We start from the raw sequence: 21,891 nt of genomic DNA, 5'->3' as shown, positions 1-21,891 counted from the left end.
CTATAACCAACGCCAATGACAGCAGTATAAGTGAATCGAAAAAGTAAAGTTGTGGATTGCAAAACCAAAACAATAAGTTAAAATACACTGAAATGCAAAGAGCACAGAAGTACCACAGCTGGTTATTTGTGAGTTTATCTTTAGATACACTTTCACATCAAAGTCATCCATTGTTAAAGCTATAATGCGTAACCTTTTCATATAAACGAGTGTTGGTTACATTCAAGCCATTGCCAAATGGCTTGAATGTGACACAAAGTTGATTAGGCTTATCAGCTCCACAAAACTCTCTCTGTATTTCTCAGTTTGGCAGCGTTTACAGACTGGTGTCACCCCCTGACACTTGCAAAGGAGCTCAGAAAAATCCCAAGAAATGTTTCAGTTGTTGATTCTTCTGCCAATAAAAAAAATACTTTAAAGTTTATAACTTGAATGGTGGTTGTGGCTAAACAGTTAAAGCAGTCGTGTACTGATCGCAGGGTTGGTGGTTTGATTCCCACCTCCTGCCACATGTTAAAGTATCCCTGGGCAAGACACTGAACCACAAATAGCTCCTGATGGTTAGCCTGCACCGTGCACGGAAGCTGCTGCCATCAGTCTATGAGTGTGTGTGTGAATTAGGGGCAAACAATGTAAAGTGCTCTGAGTTTGGGAACATCAGTGGAAAGCGCAAGTGTATTCCATTTAACGCAAAAATCAAACTAGAAAAAACTGCCTTTGAGATGTACAGTATAATGTCCAAAATGACTTCAGACTGAGGGAGAGATTTTGATTCGGGTTGCATAGTAAATGCATAAGGCTGCAGTTGTTTTGGACTTTATTGTACAGGTGTCCACCCACAGAAATTAGAATTTGGCATTAACATTATTTGTTTCTGGTCCTTGGCACCTCATTTTGCATTGATTTCTAAAAGTTTACCAGCTGTGGAGCAGACAATATTCACTGAAGAAAAGGGTAGGTTTACATCATGCCAAAATATTTGCTTAAACAGAAGCACATTTACACAGGTTCTGGCGTACATATAACTAAAAAAATCTCTAAATAGCGTGTTATGACATAGACTGAAATCAAATGTGTGGTATTAATAATGGGGGGTTAATTGAATACTTTCCTATGCTCTGACGTGGAACAATCATAATAGTACTTCATCAGCTTTGTCAGATTTTTATTTTTTTTCAGTCAGACGGACTGAGTCCAGTGGGATGTTTTTTTGCAGATCGTCTCTTAATAGGACAAAGCTGTATCTTGGGCCCCGGGATTTTCTGGGACTCTTTTGAAGGCAGCTGAAGTAATGATTAGAAAAGCAAAGTCCACATCTGAGATATATTTTCCAATACCAAGGCCATTACTGGAAACAGATGGCCAAGACGATGGGCCGTTTGATACTTCCTGGTTTAGTTAACAAGCCTTTTTATTGACAGACTGGTTTCATGTTTTACTTGTTTACGCATGTTGTACTGATATGAGCGATTTCGGGCTCATAAAATAATTCCCATTGGAACATTCATCGTTGAGTTATACCTCAAATCTATCTATCTTGTGGATGGAAAATACAAGCAAGCAGCCCCCTGTCATTGATTTGGACTCTTTGCACATTTGCATGTTATTGTTCATGAATCAAATGAACTAGCATGGGGAAAGTCAGGCCTGTTCACCTTGGAGACTATATCCGTCAGCACAGGCTTTGTGAAAACAAACCTTTTTCAGTTTGACAGTTGATTAGACAGCGCTGCCGTTTGGTTAAGAAAGCATTAGAGTGCACTATCAGCATGAGCTGGTTAATGATGTATATCGCGAGATTGGCATTGACACACCACATGTCTGGGCCCCAACAGCCTGTGAAACCACAATGAACCTGGATTAGAAGACACATGATCAGAGATGGATGGGGGGCGATAACATGGTGCGTGCGTAAGAGATCCTTGGGCGTGAAGATCTGGCAGCATGGTGATTTATCTGTCCAACAAGCGTGAAAATGTTAGCTAACAAAAAGTGCTATCACGTTGACATGATTGTCTGAAGCAGCTATAATAGGATGAATAAAGCATATTACTTACAGGTCACCTATTATGCAAAATGGAAAAAAATGAACACTCACTCTTTTTCCATCCACCTCCACCTTTAAGAGGTGGAGAAGCCACGCACCCTCATTACCCAGCCTGGCACCACCCGCCTATGTACTTCCGCTCAATTTTCATTTCCCTTCAGTAGTCAGTCTGGGTCTGCGGTATATTAGGGGGTTTTCTTCGCCAATTTTTTGGCGGTCCAATCAGCGAACAGACGGAGTCGCTGAGAAAAGGGCCGTTGGGGTTGTGCGCCAGTTTCAGTTGTAGTCAGAAGCCGGCACCTGACATACGTCATGACCAATTTTAATGCGATTGGTTGTCAGATCCAGAGTGGCACTGGGCAGATCCAATCATTTTAAACTTCAACAGACACCCGCCTTCAAGTGAGTTAACATATGTTAAATGAAGTACGATGGTCGGCTAGGACCATGCTAGCACAACTTCCAACTGTGATAAACACAACCCCAGATACCCCTGAATCTAACTGCCATTGGAGGCGGGGCTTAAAGAGACAGTCACTAAAACGGAGCGTGCAGTCAAAGGGTGAAAAGAGGAGATTCAGCAATGGCACTGTGAGAAATATAAATGTTTTTTTAGACACTACACCATGAAAACAGTTGTTTAGTAGAAACCCAAATTGAACCTGTAAATGAACGTAATATGTAACCTTTCCTTGAGAAAATGTATAATTCACAGAATAATAATTAGAAAGCAACTTTGACCGTAACTTTGGAAACTTAGGTGTGGGACATTGAAGAAGTTGCTGGATTTGTCTGTTATGTTGTCCAGCCTTCCGCGTGCGCCTCGGTGAAGCTGTGCTTATGTTCACAGTTGAAAGGAATTTTGACTTGGTGACTATGACAGCGGAAAAGCACAGCCTAGGAACCATTAATGTACACATTTCATGGCAATTCATCCTGTATTGATGAGATACTTGACTGGGACCAATGTGTTGGACCGCCCAACCAACCCTACAATACCATGGCTATGTAAATATATGAAAGAAAACAAAATAACATAAGAGAAAGCATTCAGTTTTTCCATATTTATGTAAAATTTGTATGTACATGTCATAGGCAGCAATGCACTGCTTACATTCAAATCTGAACCAAAATAGTGCTAAAACGGACCAGCAACACTTGAGCAAAAACAAAACAGACTTTTAAAACATGTGTGACTACAATTTTCCATTTCCAATGAATACTGATTATTGCAATTAGACTGCATGTAGAGACAGAGAAAGTGGATGGGTTTTTCTTCTTTGCAAAATGTCACAACGAACCACAAGAAATCTGCCACACAGGCCTAACAAACTACCTCATGATGCAGACTGGTGGTTTATGATTCTCTTGAGATTGTTCAAGTCACAAAAATATAAATGTAATGGCAATATAAAGAAATACAACAAAGGACATGATCAAAAATGATTGGTAGTGCAGTCTTAAATTTGACAGAACAATCAGCTTACGGCATCAATCTATAATACTTCTGTCTATAAGTTATTCAACAGGAACCCTATACGTGGAGCTGCGCTGTAAAGTTTGGATTTTTAAAAGGCCAAAACACCTGCCAACTGCCAATCCTGCAGTCTAATTATTGATTATATGATTCATTATTATATGATCAGAATGACAGAGATTTAAAAAAAAAGTTGAACATGGTTATTGCCAAGAATTCCATGATAAAATCAATCACGCTTATGAAGCTATGAGTCAGCAGTTGGTTAGCCTACATTAGCATAAAGACGAGAAGCTGGAAGAAAAAAGCTTACCTGGCTCTATCCAAAAACATTTAACTACCAGAACCTCTAAAACGAACACATACACACATTATGTTCTATAATTCTTTACAAAGAACAGAATGTAACAACTTACATTTTTGAGTTTTTACTTTTTCTGCGATGCTAGCTGTTTTCCTCTGCTTCCAGTCTTTATAATGGGCTAAGCTAACTGTCTGCAGGCTCTAGCTGACAGACATGACAGTGGTGTCAATCTTCACATTTAACTCTCGGTAATAAAGAAGGAAAAGTGTATTTCCCACAATATCCAACTCTTTCTTTTCAAGGGAAATCGCCTGACCTATTGAATGAAAGAGTGTAACAAAGTATCTACATACATAAAGTGAAGATGATTTCAGTGAGGAAGGGCTTTTACTACTATGTCCTTTTCTTAAACCGGAGGGGGAAAAAAAGGAAAAAACAAACCCTTTTTCTGTGGTGTGAACACTCAAAACTAAAACGTAACAATGGACATTTTCAAAGTATGTCTGTAAATATACAAAGATATATAGATGTATAAACAGGACAAAAGAAAGCAAACGTGTGGAATTTGAATGCTTGTGCAAGTTCATATGTAGGATGAGATGCGACCAAAGGAGGATTTTGGGGAAGGGAGGGGTGGGGGTGGAGGGGGTCATATTATTAGAAGACGTTCTCGAAAGCGGGACACTTGTAGGTCTTGAGTTTCTTGATGGCCTTTTTGAACTCCTTGCTGGACTTGTCCCACTTGTGGATGCCCGTGAGGAGGAACTGCTTGTCCACCTTGCGGCCCATGATGAGATACTGGTTCCCCAGGTTGTCCAGCTGCTGGCAGGGGCAGTCGGCGCCGTTCTTCAGGTAGAGCACCAGCGCCTTCATGTCCTTCTTCTTCAGGTTCCCCGCTTTCAACATCTTCTTCCTCTTCTGCAGGATCACCTTGCGGTCCGTGTTCTCCCGCCTCACCTCCTTGATCTTGGTCTTGAAAGCTGTTGGTTTGGGGGGGGGTAGACGAGAAAAATATCAACGTTATAGTTAGTCCTGAAGGTCAAGACAATCAATGATGACCACCAGAAAGATATATAATATATATAGTTTATAGATATCCAATGTTATAATAACAGAAAGAAACATCAAGCAATATAATTTGGCATTATTGTACTGCAAATTATTATGTGTGCAAGGATACAACAATATGCTTCGTAGGCAATAAGTTAGAACAAGTACTTTACCATACTAATACTATGCAATCTGCACACAAACTGCTACCTCAGTCTTGCGTATGCTCTGTGAAGATGTATACAGTACTTTTAGTTTTATTACAAATATTCTTCATAAAGGTAACCTTTTAACCTACAAATACTGGGTCTATGGGCTTATACTAATACATAATGCAAAATCTGCTTCAGAGATTGTCAGATAATAAACCCAGATAATGAGAACCATGTGGGTCAGCATCAAAGGCCAAATTAAATTATACACTAATATATATATTAAAAAAAACGTAATTTCCTTCTTTAATTTCCTTTCTTGAACCCCCCCGCCCACCCCCGCCCCCCACAAGATCTGCTTAATGAAAGAAGATTAAACATCCAGTGACTTGCAGTTTACAACCTTTTCTTCATGAAAGTAATGTGTCAGGATTAACAGGTGTTGGAAAGAGTTTCTTGAAAGAGTTTTTTTTTTGGATGCAACACACATCTTTGCGCCCTCTGAGTCTCTAGCTGTTTTTTTTTTTTTAGAATGACCACAAAATACTCCTGATCTTTCACTAAACTCTATTTAACCTCCTAATCCCTCTGTTTCCTCCAGTTCGCCGAACACGAGTCAGACTTTTTGGTGGTCCAAAATCTCTGTAACACCCCCCACCACGCATTACGTCCTCTCAGATTTCCATACAGTCACATACAGTGGTGTTTGTGCAGCACGGACAACCTTGTGACACGGTAACACGAGAAATATAGAAAATCGTTAAGCGTCATAGCATAATTGCCTAAATCATATTTACTCTACTCTACTTTTACTCTACATCTACTCTATTCTACATCTACTCTACATCTACTTTTCGTTAGCCTAATATCATAATTGCCTAAGTCATATTTTAAGGGTTATAGAGTAGGGTATAGTAGATGTAGAGTAGAGTAAAAGTAGAGTCGAGTAAATATGATTTAGGCAATGATGCTATGAGGCTAACAAAATGATGAAAAAAACACTGCACGCTATGTCCAATCTAAACAGTGCTAACGGTGTCTGGGATAACTGACTGGATCATTTTGGGAATCTTGTGACCACCGGTTTTCCGCGGAAGAGCCTGATTGAGCATGAAGACTTTCACACTCCAGCAAAGATCTGAACTGATAAAAACCCGTAACTCCTGTCCCATGCTCTCCACTGACGCACACACCAAATTCCTCTTGACTTAACAAAATTGTGACATAAATTGTTCTTGTTATTATTATTATTCTACCTCAGGACTGCCACCACTGTTTACATTTCTACATTTTGGTTATGCACAACGGCACACTTTCATGGATTTTCACTACTCAGTTTTATTTTATTTTAACTTAAATTGTTGTTTTACCTAGTTGCTGCTCTTCTATGCCTTGTCATTTGTATATTCTGTATTGTTGCTGCTTTTTCCCCCTATTTTACTTGTATATTGCATATTTTCATGTTTCCTTCTTGGCATTCAGTCTGTGGAAAACAAAGGAAGAATTTCATTGTATGACTTCTTATTGTGCATATGACAATAAACACACTTTGCGACTTGAATCTAAAGAAACTTCCAGAAATGTTAAATCTCTTCCTTTGCACCAGTATCTACCATTATTGCTAATTAAAGTGTTTTTAAAAGAGCCGCCCAAGCTTTTTCCAGTATTAAGGGTGCACATGGAAAGGATTAAGACTTTTATCCCTTGTCTCTACTCTTTTCAAACGGCCTCCGTGAGGGAGGCTTAGTGTTCGGTCAAATCAAAATGGGCAGCATTCATAATTAGTGAGTCATAAAAAAGACAAGAAGTGCCCGGCCCACCCCTGAAAAAGTACTTGGTTTCGATAAATCCTTCATTCCCCCAAGATAATCCTTTGAAGCCGTGAACTTTCTTTGCACCTCGTGTTGTTTGAGGGACTTAATCACTTCGGTCCACAGCGGGCGTATACAGTAAGAATCAAATCATTGAACTACTTTTTTTTTTATCAGCGTTTTCCTTCGCTTACGGCTGGTGTAACTGTCCCTGAGCACACATCGTTAGAATGTGCAATAGAGCAAGGAAGATGTTCAAATTTTTCGTTTCATTTTCACATGATAAAAATCCCTGCGGTATATGTGGTCTACATCTGTTCAGGATCAGGATGTATCAAACGTGCACTGCAAAACTCAGGCGCACAAGTGAGCTGCCATTATTTGTGAAACCATTTTTGACAAAAGAATAAAGGGCGCCAAGCAAGCAAGAACATTTTATCAAGAGCTGCGCGATTAAAATAGGGACTCTCCAAAATCCATAAATATCCTAATATGGCAGAATGATGCAATACAATAATTTAATAAGAAGAAGAAATTAAACCTTACCTGAACTTAAATGTACTTTTACTAAACAAATGTAGACACAAAAAATATTTAAAAATATTAAATGTGCATTGTCTAGTACACAAATGTCTTTCCAGTCGTCTGTAAATATTAATAGAAATAGAAAAAAATTGGTGAATATTTCGGTTAAAAATGAAATAGTGCTTACATTGCTCAGCAGCACCCACACTGACAAGGCTGCCAGCAGTGCAGACATTATTATTTTCTTATATTTTTTTATATCTTCAGCATAGACATCGGCCGATACTGTTTATTTAAAATGCCATTAATCCGACCAATTCTCACGTTACTTTTTTTTCCTTGAGTACATCTGACCGCAACTTCTTTCTAGTTACTTTACTTTTTTTGCACCCTCAAAATAAAAATGCCAGCTAGCACTGTCATGTGGACTATGTGGACACGAGTTAACCTGTTTCATTTTAAGTAGTTTCACAGGTATTCAGTATTTCACACGCAACAGATTGATAGATGCTTAAAACAATACTTGTGGGCGTACTAGTTCTTTCCAGTCCCATGTAATCATCTTGTGTGACCCATCCAGACATTTGTAATGTACCAAATGCATGACTTCTGCATTCAAATTTCTTCCAAGTTAAAAGAATATTGTATATTTCTATAGTGATGTAGTGTAGAATTAAGTGTGGTACAACTTCCTTTGCTTAAATCACCCAAATAATTGTTTCCACCGATGCATATAAATGACTGATATCTATGAGGCCCTGACCCCTGAGAAGAGCTCGGAAGTCTGGAGGTTTGTTTGATGGTTTGCAGGAAAGGCTAATCCGAAAAATAAAACATTTCTGCTCAGAAAAGTACGGTTGTTTTTTCAAGTTTTCCATAATCTTTGCCTTATATCTTGAGTTATTTTGACCTCTTCAGGCCCCTCAAAATAAAAATCAAGCGTACTCACTTAAATGAAACTGATCACAAACAGTAGACACATGTAACAGATAAGGAAGCTTCGGAATGACTGATCTAATTCAATGAGCTTCCACTGTTATGCTCTATATCCAGCTTAACTCCACACATCTGTCAGACTTCTTGATTACAGTGGAAAAAACTTTTGATAGCAATTTGCCTCGAAAAAAAATAAATAAATACTATTTTAATTTTTAGAACAAAGGGTGTGCTTAAGGCGTGAGACTGAGGGCAAAAACATTGTTTTTTTCAAGCACTGGTCAATTTTTAACATTGTAGCTATTTCTTTTCCATAACACGTCTTCTTCCATACTTGTATAAATAAAAGATACAAAATGGTGTGTACACTAAAATACAAATCTTGCGCCTGTAAAGCACTTTGAATGGCCTTGTGTCTGAATTGTGCTTCATAGTAAATACACTTGCCTTGCCTAACATTTAGATTTCTTGTTTTTTAAAGAGATGGTCATTTACACGGTTAGATATTGCAAAATTTGCATATTTATTCAACATTCTTGAAAAAATTGTAAGATAAACAATAATCACTTTCCTGTAAGTAACGATGATATCTATTTGTTAAAAATGTAACCCTATTCAACTGCACCTTCATTTAAACGTCCATTTGAACTTTTAGAAGGTTACCTTGACTGTAAATCTATGTCGAGTGCAAATGTCTTTTTTGCTTCGCGACCTCTGACCTGATTTCCTCCTTTACAGACGGGACCCTTCCAGCTCCCGGGGTGTCATAAACCCAGCAGGGAGGGTGTGTGTGTGTGTGCTGCTCCCCATTTGCAATAATGGAGAGACAACTGATGCGATAAGCTAAAGCCACGGCCTCCTTGTTAAAGCAGGGGGCTGACCTGTTGTTTACTGCAGCGGCAAAGGAGGAAGGAGCAATCTTGCCAGAGGAGGGGTCTAATTGAAGGGTTTTTAGGGACAATGAGGTCCCGTAAAAACCTTAAGCACCCAGATAAATTGCTCTGGGAACAAAGTGTTGAGTGGGATGAGCTGTAAATCTGTTACCAGCTGAGTGCCTGTAAAATTGGATGTGTGTGTGTGCCTACGCTTGAGTGTGTGTGTGTGTGTGTGTGTGTGTGTGTGTGCGTGTGTGCATGTGTGTGTGTGTTAAAAGGAGTTTCGTCAGAGAAACCAGGGAGTTTAAGTGCTAAATAGAGAACGGACTTAGAGAACCCTGTTGCTTGCTATAGTAACTCTGTTGTATTGGCTGTTGTTAGAGAAAGGCTACATTTAACTTAACTGCTCCTGCCAGAAGAACTACACATCCAAGCACCTTAGTCAAAAAGCTGTCCTCCCTCCCGCCGCCATTCTCAGCATTTTCTTTTTCATCAGGAATCCGAAACGTGAGTCCGAAATGTGCTTGTGCAACTGATAGGAAGTAATTATGACAGCAACACAATACTATTACAAGAATAGTTTTTCTTTGTGTTGCCTTAAATGAGAACAGACCTTTTCGCAACTTCCAGTAAAAAAGAGAGAGGTTTTGCAGTGGACAAAAAATTGCTAATTCGTTGCCAGTGTGTGGCTGGTATTTCACACACAATTGGTCCACGCAGGTTAATAAAGACTTCAGCGTTTAGGCGTTTAAGTCACTGATTCATTCTTTAAGGTTTCTTCCCGCCTCCCCACGTTCTGTCTTTCTATCACATATGTCTTGTGGTTTTCTCTTAAAAATAAAGACAAGTATCTGCTACATATGGAACTCAAAATATCTAAGTCAGTAGAATGTTTTCTCTAAATTAAGTTTACACAACTAAATCAGTTACATTATTTTCAACATTTGGGTTTACAGTTTACCTTGTCTGTCCCCCTGTTTCAGTCAAGTCCAAACTAGCAGAATGCAATCAGGAACCCTGGTCTTATCACTCTTTGGTGGGATAAAACACATCATCCACAGAGTTTAGGGATTTTTTTCTCTCCGTCTGCATATTTTCCTCAAGACACACATTGACTCATGTTTGGCTTCAGCTGCTGCCAGATGTGTGTGTGTGTGTGTGTGTGTGTGTGTGTGTGTGTGTGTGTGTGTGTGTGTGTGTGTGTGTGTGTGTGTGTGTGTGTGTGTGTGTGTGTGTGTGTGTGGATGCAGTGTTTGGGAGTTAGTGAACTACATGTAATTAAACTAGTAGTTTTGCAGTAGCTTGTTTGCAACTTGATATGATTAAAGTCGTCCAATTACATGTTTTCAACCTTTTTTCTTAGTTAAAGGTGCATTATGTAACTTTGGGTGTGTCAGAGAAGTGAACATTTTCTAAGGTTTATTCTCACAACTGAATAAACAAACTTCCCTCCCACAAAAATGTGATCCTTGGAACACTGATCCAAGTTGGAATGCTATACCTTTTTATTTATTACCTTATGTTTTGTTCACACACACATATTCTAGTCTTAGTCCCAGGTGCCTCAAAATATTTTTATTTTATTTAGTTTTTGATTTATGATGATAGAATTAATCAATACTAAGAATCATCAAAAATAAATGTTGTTAACTAACAGGCTCTTACAAATGTAAATAAATCCCCACCCCACCTTTTAACTACTGAAACATGTTTGGGACCTTAAAGGAAAGAAATTCATTTTGTTTTTAATTTGAGATTTCTTGTTTAATTGAACCCCCGTTGACGACCCCCATAACAGTTTTTTTTTTCCATCAGATGTATGACATTCCTTGCAATTTTGTCCTTGTGTAAAGTCCAGACGGGACTGTTTTATAACGGACGTATTTAGATCTCAGGGCCATTCACCTTCCAGGAAGCTGGAATGTCAGCTCACCTGTGACAATACAAATATTTATGCATTGTAAATGGAATTCTCAGCCCCATGCTACACATTTATTTCCACATTCACCCATTCACTCACAAACCGATGACAGTAGCTGCCATGCAAGGCGCCTTCAGAACCATCGGGAGCAATTTGGGGTTCAGTGTCTTGCCCAGGGACACTTCAACATGTGGCGGGTAGGCGAGGGATCGAACCTCTGACCCTGCACTCCAGAGGCGACCTCACTACCCACTTCGCCACTGCGTGTAGTGCACATGTACAGTACATTTATCTATTTAATCATTCTTTATAAAGAAGTCAAAACTACTTTTTCTCCCTGGGAGAAGCTTTGCTCCAATGTTACGTCATTGGAAGTTTGCAAAGCTCTGCTTACATAGTAGCCAATTCAACAATGTGTATACGCAGTTTTTCCCTCAGACCGAAACTAAATTCTATCGGCCTACTGGGAAAAAGCAACAAACAACTCCTTAGCCCAGACTGCTTGGCTGATAGAAGTGGTGATGCTATCTCTTGTCAGCCCTGTGCATTAGTTGTTTACCATGATGCCACACACTGGCTCACAGCAAAGGGACGTTTCGTTGCATTCCAGAGGAGATCGGCTCCCTTGTGGGTTCAAAAAAGAGCCTGCAACATAGGCAGCAAACAACAGTGTCTCATCTGATACTAAATATGTCTGTGTATTCTCACATGTCAGGCTGGTTAGGAGGCTTATGACAAGGCAAGCAAAACAACATCTGTCTTCTTCTTCTCCAGATGAAACGCGTTCAGTATAATGTGCCACTCTGCGAGAGAGAGACTGCAGAACCCAAAGGAGGCGAGTCCCCCATCACCGCAGTATAAACAACAAGGGCAATTCATTAAACAAATGTAACTTTAAACCCCACCCCGAGAACTGGAACAAAGTCTGGTTCCAATGTGCATCCAACTCCAGTCTCATGTTTGCTCGCCATGGCACCTGGAATCCAAGATGCCGCAAACTGTTTTTTTGGTTCCAGACGGGGAATAACAAAAAAAAAACATGAAAGCCAAAAAGATCTTGCATCTTTCTGTGTGTGTATCGAGCACACAACGCATTATTCCTGGAAGTTGTCGTCATAACTGCAGATAGGTTTATGTGATTGTTTGTGTTTTTTAATTGAAATCAGGGCTTTTTTTTTTGTTTTTTCCTTTTAAACTGCAATGCCTCGTACCAAGTTCCTCATGCAACATGTTTGCAAAATTGAATTTCCACATTTAATCAGGTGCCGCCATCAGCTAAGGATGTTCCTTTTCCTTCCTGGTTGGTTAACATTGTTTACGGTCTGGGGGTTTCTCAGTCCAGCTGGACTCAACACACTCTAATAAGAATGACTGTGTGAAACCGGCCGCAACATGCATTGTCCTGATCTAATTTCTAGTCAAAATATCTCATTCATATAAGATACCATCACAAGCAACTCATTTCAGTGAGATCTAGGGACTTGTAAGTTGAATACACTTGAATTGAAAAGGAGGACTACAGGGCTGGCTTACTATGACACAAAAGCTCTTCATATTATTAGTAACAAATGATCAATACGAGTAGTTTGAGGTATATTCAAGATATATCTCATCTTAAAATGCTAAAATATCACTTAATAATATTATATCAAGTAGGTGATTATCTTAAATCTAGAACGCTGCCAATAATGAATTACTTGAAGTAAGTGTGAAACTACACTGGAAATGAAGAGAATGACTGGGAGAAGAATAGTGTTTGTGATGTGTATTATGACACATAACACTTTACCTTATATAAGTAAACTACTTTGAAATGACTTTTCAAGCTTATTTCAAGATCTCTTAACCTGAAAGGCTTAAATATTGCATTTTATTTCAAGACATCTTACCAAGTGAATGTTCACTTGTTCCATTGGCCGATCTTTGTGATTATTACAAATTAAACATGGCATTGCTTGTTTTTTTTAAAGTTATTTTTGACCAAGCATATTTTTTCCAGTGTATTTTCCCAAAAGGTGAACCATCTCTAACAATCTCCAAACATTCACTGATACCAATTCCTGAGGGAAAATATCTGTCTCCACTGTGTCTACCAGATGCTTGCTAACAGTGTGTGTCTGTTGTGTAGAGCTAAGCAGGAAGTGTAGAGCGGTGCTTTTTTTTTAAAGATTATTTTTTAGCAATTTATTATTTATATTTTATTATTGGTTAGTACATAATTGAAATGGGGAGACAGAGAGAGAGGGGAGGATTGAATGCTGTAAAGGTCCACGAGTCGGATTTGAACCCGCAACCACTGAAACTAAGGCCGGCACTAATATGGTACGCACTCTATACACTACGCCACCGGAGCACCCATAATTTGTGTGTACAACAGTGCTTTAATGATTATTCACTGATAACAGCTTTGTGCTGCACCCAAAAAATAACACTACTGAAGCAGTGAACCAAATCAGTACATCGAGGGCCTGAAAGCTAAAGCTAAAGCTACTATAAAGACCCCCTTTTACATTGTGTTCACATTCGAAGTTGATATATTGCTAATTGTCTATTCTAAGATAGTAGCTCAACCTGCCACAATTTGCAACAATGTAATACACATAGGGACACAGTTGTATTTAACCAAAAAATGCTAAGGACATTTGAAAATCATTTGCTAGGACTCAAAGAAAGGTGGTATCTGCCTGAACAGCCACTTACTTTACAACTAATAATATGTTTACACCAATTCAGACGCAACCTGCATGCAATTTTAAACTATGGTTTGGAATGAACATTTTTATGTTGGTTCGTCACTTCCTCAGCTGAGCAATAAGCTGGAGCTACTGTAAGGTAGTCGCTACAGTCAGCAAACAGCTTTATGCCTCATTTTCCACTTGTGTTGTAACTAAGAATGCTTCCCCACACTACGTCAGGATATGTGGTGTCATAAAAGCAATAAGGAGCCACATTAAAAAGTGAAATTAGCTAAAAGATTTTCCAAATGATTATTCACATTTGCTGAAGTAAAACACACATTGTGGACAAGAACATTAGGTCATCAAATGTTGGCTGAAGAACTATTTCTCATTCACTCATTTATATGCACATGAGTAGGGCTACATAAGGTCGAGTGTGTAATCTACTGGGCTCATTAACCAACACAGCATATATGACAATCAAGTAAAGATACATTTTCAAAAATATTGATATGATTTATACCAGGAATATATATGATTTGTTGTCTATACAGCTCTAGAAAAAATGAAGAGATCACTCCAAATGTTCAGTGTCTCTCGTTTTACTATTTATAGGCATATATGTTTGAGTAGAATGAACATTTTGGTTTTATATTATAATCTACTGACAACATTTCTACCAAATGCCAATAGATGTTTTGTCATTAAGAGCATTTTCAATAAGTTATGTAGAGATGAAGATTTAAGAAAAATCCACAATAGTCTTTTAATTTTTTCCAGAAAAAAATATATAGGCTATATATCAGCAATAAAGAAATGAAAAATAGAAGATATTAAAGAAAAAAACAAATACTTGGTCTATCATTAACTTGTCCATTTGGAAAGCATTTAACCCCTGTGCAGAAGGTCTACTCTGCAACAACAGTCCGCCCCAGACAGGAGAACAAACATCCCTCTTTACTACTGCTGGAACCTGCCACATAAAGACTTTAACGACCCCAATTCATTAGTCACAGAACATCATCATCCTATTCTAAAGACAGACAGGCCCCTCTGCATCTGACCATGGAGCCCAAAACCTCACACGGAACTTTGACATAAATTAAAAACTAACCCTGCGTTCCAATCCCCATACTTCCCAACTATTTAGTATGCCAGAAAAAGATTTAGGATGTCCCAATACATCCACGTCAATTGTCGTATGCTGAAAATACTCAGATGCCCCACTAACTCCAATAGCATTTTGGAGTATTCGTCTTTATTCTTGACATTTCTCGACATAATGATAAAAATACTTCCTTATCTGATTTCCCCCCCTCCTGTGGCCCTAAAACTCTTCTGTACTTTAGTATGTAGTTCAGTGAAAAGAAGTATGTGATTTGGAACGCAGGGTAAATACATTTGACTCAATTACTGAACTTAAGTACAAGTTTGAGCCACTTTGGGTTACTTAACTTAAATACTTTCATGCTACTTTATACTTCTACTCCACTACAATTCAGAGGGTAATATTCTACCTTTAAACTCCACCACATTTATCTGATAATGTTGCTAGTTACTTTACAGGTTAGGATTTTAGCACACAAAACACATATGGAGAGTTTATAAAATATTTGATGCTTCCCAATATAGGCCTATACATATGCGAGTACATATGAAACATTAGGCGATTTTATATAAATAAGTTGAAAAATGTATTGGCTATATTGGCTTTTTGGATAATAGTCATTTTTAAATATGCAAATGTAAAATAATTGCATGGTTTCAGATTAAAATAATAGCACTGTCACTTTTACTTGTAATACTTTAAGCAAATTTGCCCGACTACTTACAGACTTTTACTGAGGTGACACACATGCAGGACCTTTTTTCAGATTTCCTTTTCTTTTCTTTGAACATTATACGTATCATACCAAATACTCTTGCTACTTAAATACTTTTAAAATCAGTGGAATTGCAATAGTTGACGTGTAACTTTTTACAGCGTAATTTCTCTAGTAAGGTGTCTCTACCCTTACTCAATGGTTTTTCAGCTGTACTCTTTACAGCACTGCCTCGAATCAAATTCTATACAATTCACTGTGGTGGAAAATGGCAAAGTATATGCTCAGATACAGGCAGCAGCAGCTTTACTTTGTTAAGGGTTTATGGTCTGGTTTTGGCTGCAAGACACAAGATAGATACAACTGTTGCAATGTCACGGTGCTCTCCTGATTTCATGGAGCGCTGTGGAACACGTCAAAGCGTATCCGAACTACATTGTATTACATGTTGGGGTTGGCGCAGTGGGCATGTTTGTGTGTGTGTGTGTGTGTGTGTGTGTGTGTGTGTGTGTGTGTGTGTGTGTGTGTGTGTGTGTGTGTGCGCGTGTGTGTGTGTGTGTGCGCGCTTACCAAACTCGCTGGCACACATATGCTCCAGCATGGCATCTGTTTTCATTTCGTTGTCACATGGAGGGCAGATGGGAGCATAACCTGCGGAGGAGAAATACAAGGAGAGAGACGGTTTGGAAATCAGTGGAAAAAAAAAGGGAAATGCAAGTTTGCAGCAGTGGCAGCAGCAGCAATGAATCATTCACGTGGCTTTACATTGGCTCTATGTTATAACATGGCCACCCATTTGGGATGCGGTTAAACCCAGACAGTAAAAGAATCAACAGGGGATATATAAAAGTCACTTCTCATCTCAAATGAAGGGACCTAAAAGTCAAATTCTATAGCCCTGTCCGTAAACTTCCAATTTTGAAAAATGATTTATTCTGAAAAAAGCCGACACACCTTAAAGCTCTCTGTCTAGCAGCCAGAGATCCTATCTAGTGTGTGGTGTCAGTGTCCTGGTCTCTCCCTGGGCTGGGTGTACGCTCTGATGACCTGACCTCAGTGAGGAATGTCTTCAGCTTTTATAGCCAGCTGTAACTAAGAGAGCCGCAGTAAACGCTGTTCCACACACACACCGCTCTCTGTGTCTGCTGCATTCAGACACACTTTTCAAACTGGACCCGTCCGTAATGCTTGACGGTGATGGCTACAGTGCGACACACCTTTCTGACACCAAAGAAAAACAACGACAAAGTGTCAGAAACATGGAAGTAATAAATGCTTAAGATATCCACCAACTCCCTCCCTCCCTCCCCCCCACCGAAAATAAATTAAAAAAAAGTAAATAGTAGCTGGCTCGAAGACAACAAAAAAAGACCCAGCCGTACACAAAGAGACAAAATGTGGTTTGCCAAGACGGCATTTGCTCTAGAGGCATGATATCTGCAAATATTTTACCCACAAGGTTTTAATTTTTTTTCTTCTAATACTGCAAATGATCGCTGCTTGCCCAAAAAATTTGCCAAATTCACTTTCCAGACGAGCTCGGAACCTGCGACGTGGTCCAGCGTTCTGCAGGATTCAAACCCGCTTCAACGTTGTGCCGTGGCTCTGGACGGGGGAGGAGGAGAGGGGATGACAAATAGCTTTTCTCCCCCAGTTGCCAGTTGTCCATTACATGTGTTTAACGAAAGCTTGTGAAAGTCACACCCAGGTGTAAAGAGCTTGTGAAAACAGACACTGTTTACAGAGTGGCGGGGTCCCTTTGCCCCCTGTTTGAGCCTGGTTCTCCCTTTAAATCAATTATCACCGGCCTGCATTTGTTGGCAGTGGCTTGGTGAGCACTGTTAGCTGCTATTAAAGGTGGAGTCAGTGATTCCGCAGAACAGCTTGTTATCAAAATACATTTTTGTCATTATCGGTGAACATCTCCTCATGAACCACTACCTGTACCGTACAATATGTAAACTGATAAAAAGTATCCGTCGTTAATACACAGCCTAGGCTCTTTAAATGGGCATGTTGCTATAGCTACGGTGGGCCCCTTTGTGTTTACACCAGTTTACAGAGCTATAGGGTGTGTATTAACACCAGATTGATCTTTTTTCAGCGCACACAGGTTCACTGATTTTTACAAAGAGTGATTTTTTTGGCAACACACTTTTCTCCAGGATCGCTGGAGGAGTAAGGGAAACGAAAGAGTCGAGAAGAGCGGGAAGCCTGTGTGTCTCTGTCAGCCTGGGGATCATATATCTATACCGCTTTCCCATGTGGACCAAGACAAACTTCTTTCTTTCTATATAAATGGACTTGGGCCATAAACTTGACTCTGATTATCCTGGAGAATATGGAGAAAGAAGCAGAACATGTCACTCTAGAGTTGAGTGGGTTCACCTCTCTCCCAACAGGCCTGGGCTCTGTGTCCTGTGCACAGTGTGGGACAACGAATGATAGCAGGTGACGTCTGGAAGGCCTCAGAGCTATGTGTGGTCCCCACCCCCCCCCCAAAGCCCGAAGAACTGGGAGCCTTTTTCAGAAAAAACGGGCCTCCGTCCATACCACCGTGTCTGTCAGTACCCCGTCCCCCCCCCGTCCCTCTACACACACACACATACACAGGCACACACACACACACACACACACACACACACACACACACACACACACACACACAGTACATGTTCACGCTTCAGATACAGTGAGCACTGTGTAATTGCTGGAACATCCACAGGCCCCCCATTTATGGCCGACTGTGTTCAGCGAAAAAAAGTCTGTCAAATGCTCTATTTTACAGCTCCAGATTGAAATATAAGTCAGTTGATGATGTGATGATGGAATCCCCCCGCGTATTTTACGGTTCAAGTGAATGGGATGGTTGTACTTTCCCTCAACTACACAACCGACAGGGACACTGAAGAGAAGCCTCGGACCAAAATCTATTCCAAATCAGCCAAAGTTTTAGTTCTCCAGATACACACCCTCCGCCACTGACACTGCATGAGGTGTCTGCCTCATCCTAACACGCACACTGGCCCACTACATGGGGGTTGGTGAATCGGCAGCCAAGCAACCATTAGTAATATAGATGATAACCAGTTGCAATGTCCTCGGGAGCTTTGTTTAGGAAAACGCTCAACTCCATCGTGTTTTTCAACACACATTACTTGAATAGTGGTGTGTGTGTGTGTGTGTGTGTGTGTGTGTGTGAGTGAGTGAGTTAAATCAAAAAACCATTTTAATTTATTCAGCCTTCTTCTATTTGTAGTTCTGTTTAAATGTGTGTGTGTCAGTGATGGCACAGTGTGAAAGTTGGAATAAACAGATGCAGGTATTCACTTCTTTTTTTTTTTTTGCTGGACTTGCTCCCAGCATTGTCCTCCGGTTTTCAACAAACACCTTGAAATAAATGACTTCCATACAGTGCCTTTTTTTTCAATAGTGCAACATCACTCCCAAGTCAACAGCTTCACAATCACATCTAAGTCTGTGTTTTTAACAGTAGATCCCAGGTTGGTAAAAGGTAATGTAACCCACGCAAGACCCTTTTTTTTAAAGAAGCATTGGGATCACAACTGATTTCCCCTCTCGCAAAAGGCTTGTATGGAGGTTTTGTTTGCGTTGGGGATTTGCATCTGCAAACACACCTCCACCCATGAAACAACATTCTCCAAAAAGCATTTAAGTGCACAGGTGTCAGCTTTTACACAGTGGCAAAAGTGGTGGCTGTTTGTTTTCTCAGTCAGGTAGCACGGGGTATAGAGTTCAGTTAAAGTAATGGCTTGGTTATGTTAGAATATACCACAAATGGCTTCTTTGTAATTGTGTTGCTAACAATTCTATTCACTTGAATCCTCCTTTGAGTCATTTACTGAGCAAACAAAAGTTAATCTGTTTCAAGTCTTATGTTTCTTGTGAAACTTGTCTCTGTTGAATTCCATTGTGAATTGGATATCATTGATCCACAGCCTGTTAGTCAGACAAAACAAGCTATTTATACATTCTCTTGAGTTCTGGTAGGGCACTTGCTACTGTATCACTGAGGACACAGAGGTCATGCCCTGTTTATTTATTGTCGAGGTTCTTTGCAAACTGTCGGGAGTTTATGTTCCGAAATCAAAGTTACTCATGGGAGTGACTTTACAGCAAGTCTAATTTACAGAAAATAGACATAAAAACAATCCCGTTTGATGTCCTTAAACGTGTCTTTAGAATGGGGCTCATGACCAATTGAATTTTTCTAAAACTGGCAACTTGAGAAAGTGATTTCTCACTATTTGTATGGTTATGTTCTAAAGAGATTTTCTTCGACAATGGGTTACGCAATTGTGCTCTTGAGCCACGGGCATTGAACCCACGCATGTCTTCTTGCAGCTGCTCATTGGCCTCAGAACCACTGTGGTTTCTCTGGACAACTCAGTAGCCCTACTGTACTATACCGCTGTAAAATCTCATGCGCACTCGATTGACTACTCTTGACGGTTTAAGGAAGTATAATGAACACTTTATAAGTAACACATCTATCAGCCGTGAAACAGACCTGTCACTCGGGTCGGGCCTATGACTTTTACCTGTGGGCTTGGGCGCCTCGGTGGCGTTGGCCTGCGTCATGGCGATGCACACGTCGTCTTGGGGGAACTTGTCGCAGGTGAGCATCTCCGGCCAGGGGAAGCCGAAGGACTCCATGATGGGCGTGCAGCCGTCGCGCACCGCCTCGCACAGCCAGCGGCACGGGTAGATGGGCCGCTCCAGGCACACGGGCGCGAACAGCGAGCACAGGAAGACCTGCGTGCCCGGGTGGCAGCTCTTGTGCACCAGCGGCACCCAGCTGCTCGCCTGCTGCTTCACCTCGGCCATGGTCTCGTGCTCCAGCAGGTTGGGCAGCAGCATTTGGTTGTAGCCCACGTTGTGACAGAGGCGCAGGTCCTCCGGGATGTCCACGCACTGCGGAGGCTTGCCGTAGCTGCGCCCGCCGTTATACATGTCCGACTTCCAGCTCAGGTACTCGTACTCTGAGGCGCTGCACGCCGATATGAGCGCCACCGTCACGGCCAGCCGGATCATCCTCCACAACGACTCAGAAGCACAAGTCATGCTTTTTCTAGGTTTTTAGCAACACAAATGAAACGTGTTGAGTTTTCTGGGTTTGGGTAAAGTCCACTCAGGCAGTCACTCGTCTGGCTGCAGCAGCCTGCGCAGCGCTCCTCTGGTGCGTCTGGCTCGTGTGAGGGTTTGGGGAGGTAAAGCCGCTCTGCCTGCGCGCAGCCTGGATACAAGAGGAGATTGTAAAGTACACTCCGGCCAATCGGAGCGCGTCTGCGCCTTTTGGCACTCTGCTGTCAGTCAAAAAGCTTTAATTACCCCGAGAGTAAAAAAAAAAAAAAACTCTCCAGGAGCCTCCCTATACCACTGGCTTTACTCTCCCGCTTCTGCTTCCTTTATCTAAAAAAGTATTTTATAATAAAACAAGATTGACAAATGGTTCTACAGTATATAACATAAACTTGGGATAAGTTGATATTTGACTTTTTAGTTATTATGCAAAAATAAATGTTTATTGTGGAGCACTTGGAGCAGGCAACAACACGAGTGGGTGAAGATGGTGAAGGAGGTTCCCACCTATTAAGTGACACCTAGTGTAATTAATATTAAATGAATTCCAAACGCCCCTAGAAGAGAGGGGAGCATGCTGCTTACTGTTGCCTTGGAATCAAAAGGCTACAATTACAGTGTTTGAAAAACCACTAGGTTGCTTACTCAAACTTAAACAACTGTCATCTTTAGCACAATAGAGAAACACATCCTTTCTGAAACTGCACATCAAAGGCATTGTCTTATTAGATAGAAAAAAAATTTAGACAAATGTGTCTTCTTTATTTGTTAAAGATTGGGTACAATTGTTAAAAAATCAAGTCCTGTCTTTGTTTGGAAGCAAAGAGAGAAACAACTTGAAACAAGTAAAAAACTAATCTTTATTTTACAGCCGAGAGAAGATTTATTTTGATCCAGATGTTTGAAAGTTTCTTTGTGAATTCTTAAAATACTTCCAGAATCGCAAAACTGTGTAAACTATACTCTGTTTATTTGTTTTAATTTTAATTTTATTTTTTTTCTATCCGATTATTGGCTCTGTGACTGATGTAAAAGTGCTTTCATTCAAATTCAAAATGTGTTGGAGGGAACATCGAGCCCCCTGAGGATTTTTTTTGAAAGACACAAATAAATAATGGAAATAATATTTTTTCACTAATATTAAATGGACTATTCCTGTAAGTAAATGTAGGGTATCAAGTTGCTTTGA

At 40.2% G+C, this 21,891-nt stretch overlaps 1 protein-coding gene across 1 annotated transcript; it reads right to left on the bottom strand.

Moving 5' to 3' along the window:
• Window positions 1-3,096: 3,096 nt before the first annotated feature.
• On the bottom strand, window positions 3,097-20,850 carry sfrp1a (secreted frizzled-related protein 1a). Its single transcript, XM_080038977.1, has 3 exons — window positions 20,162-20,850; window positions 16,170-16,250; window positions 3,097-4,808 (listed from the first exon to the last, which is right to left on the bottom strand). Exons 1-3 carry the CDS (start codon window positions 20,682-20,684, stop codon window positions 4,486-4,488), a joined length of 927 nt encoding a protein of 308 aa, XP_079895103.1. The 5' UTR covers window positions 20,685-20,850; the 3' UTR covers window positions 3,097-4,485.
• Between the last annotated feature and the right edge of the window lie 1,041 nt (window positions 20,851-21,891).

The sequence above is a fragment of the Ammodytes marinus genome, assembly GCF_949987685.1.
Source record: "Ammodytes marinus genome assembly, chromosome: 2".
Taxonomy (NCBI): Eukaryota; Metazoa; Chordata; class Actinopteri; order Uranoscopiformes; family Ammodytidae; genus Ammodytes; species Ammodytes marinus.
The sequence above is the reverse complement of the archived record's forward strand: the minus strand, read 5'-3'. Positions and strand labels throughout refer to the sequence as shown.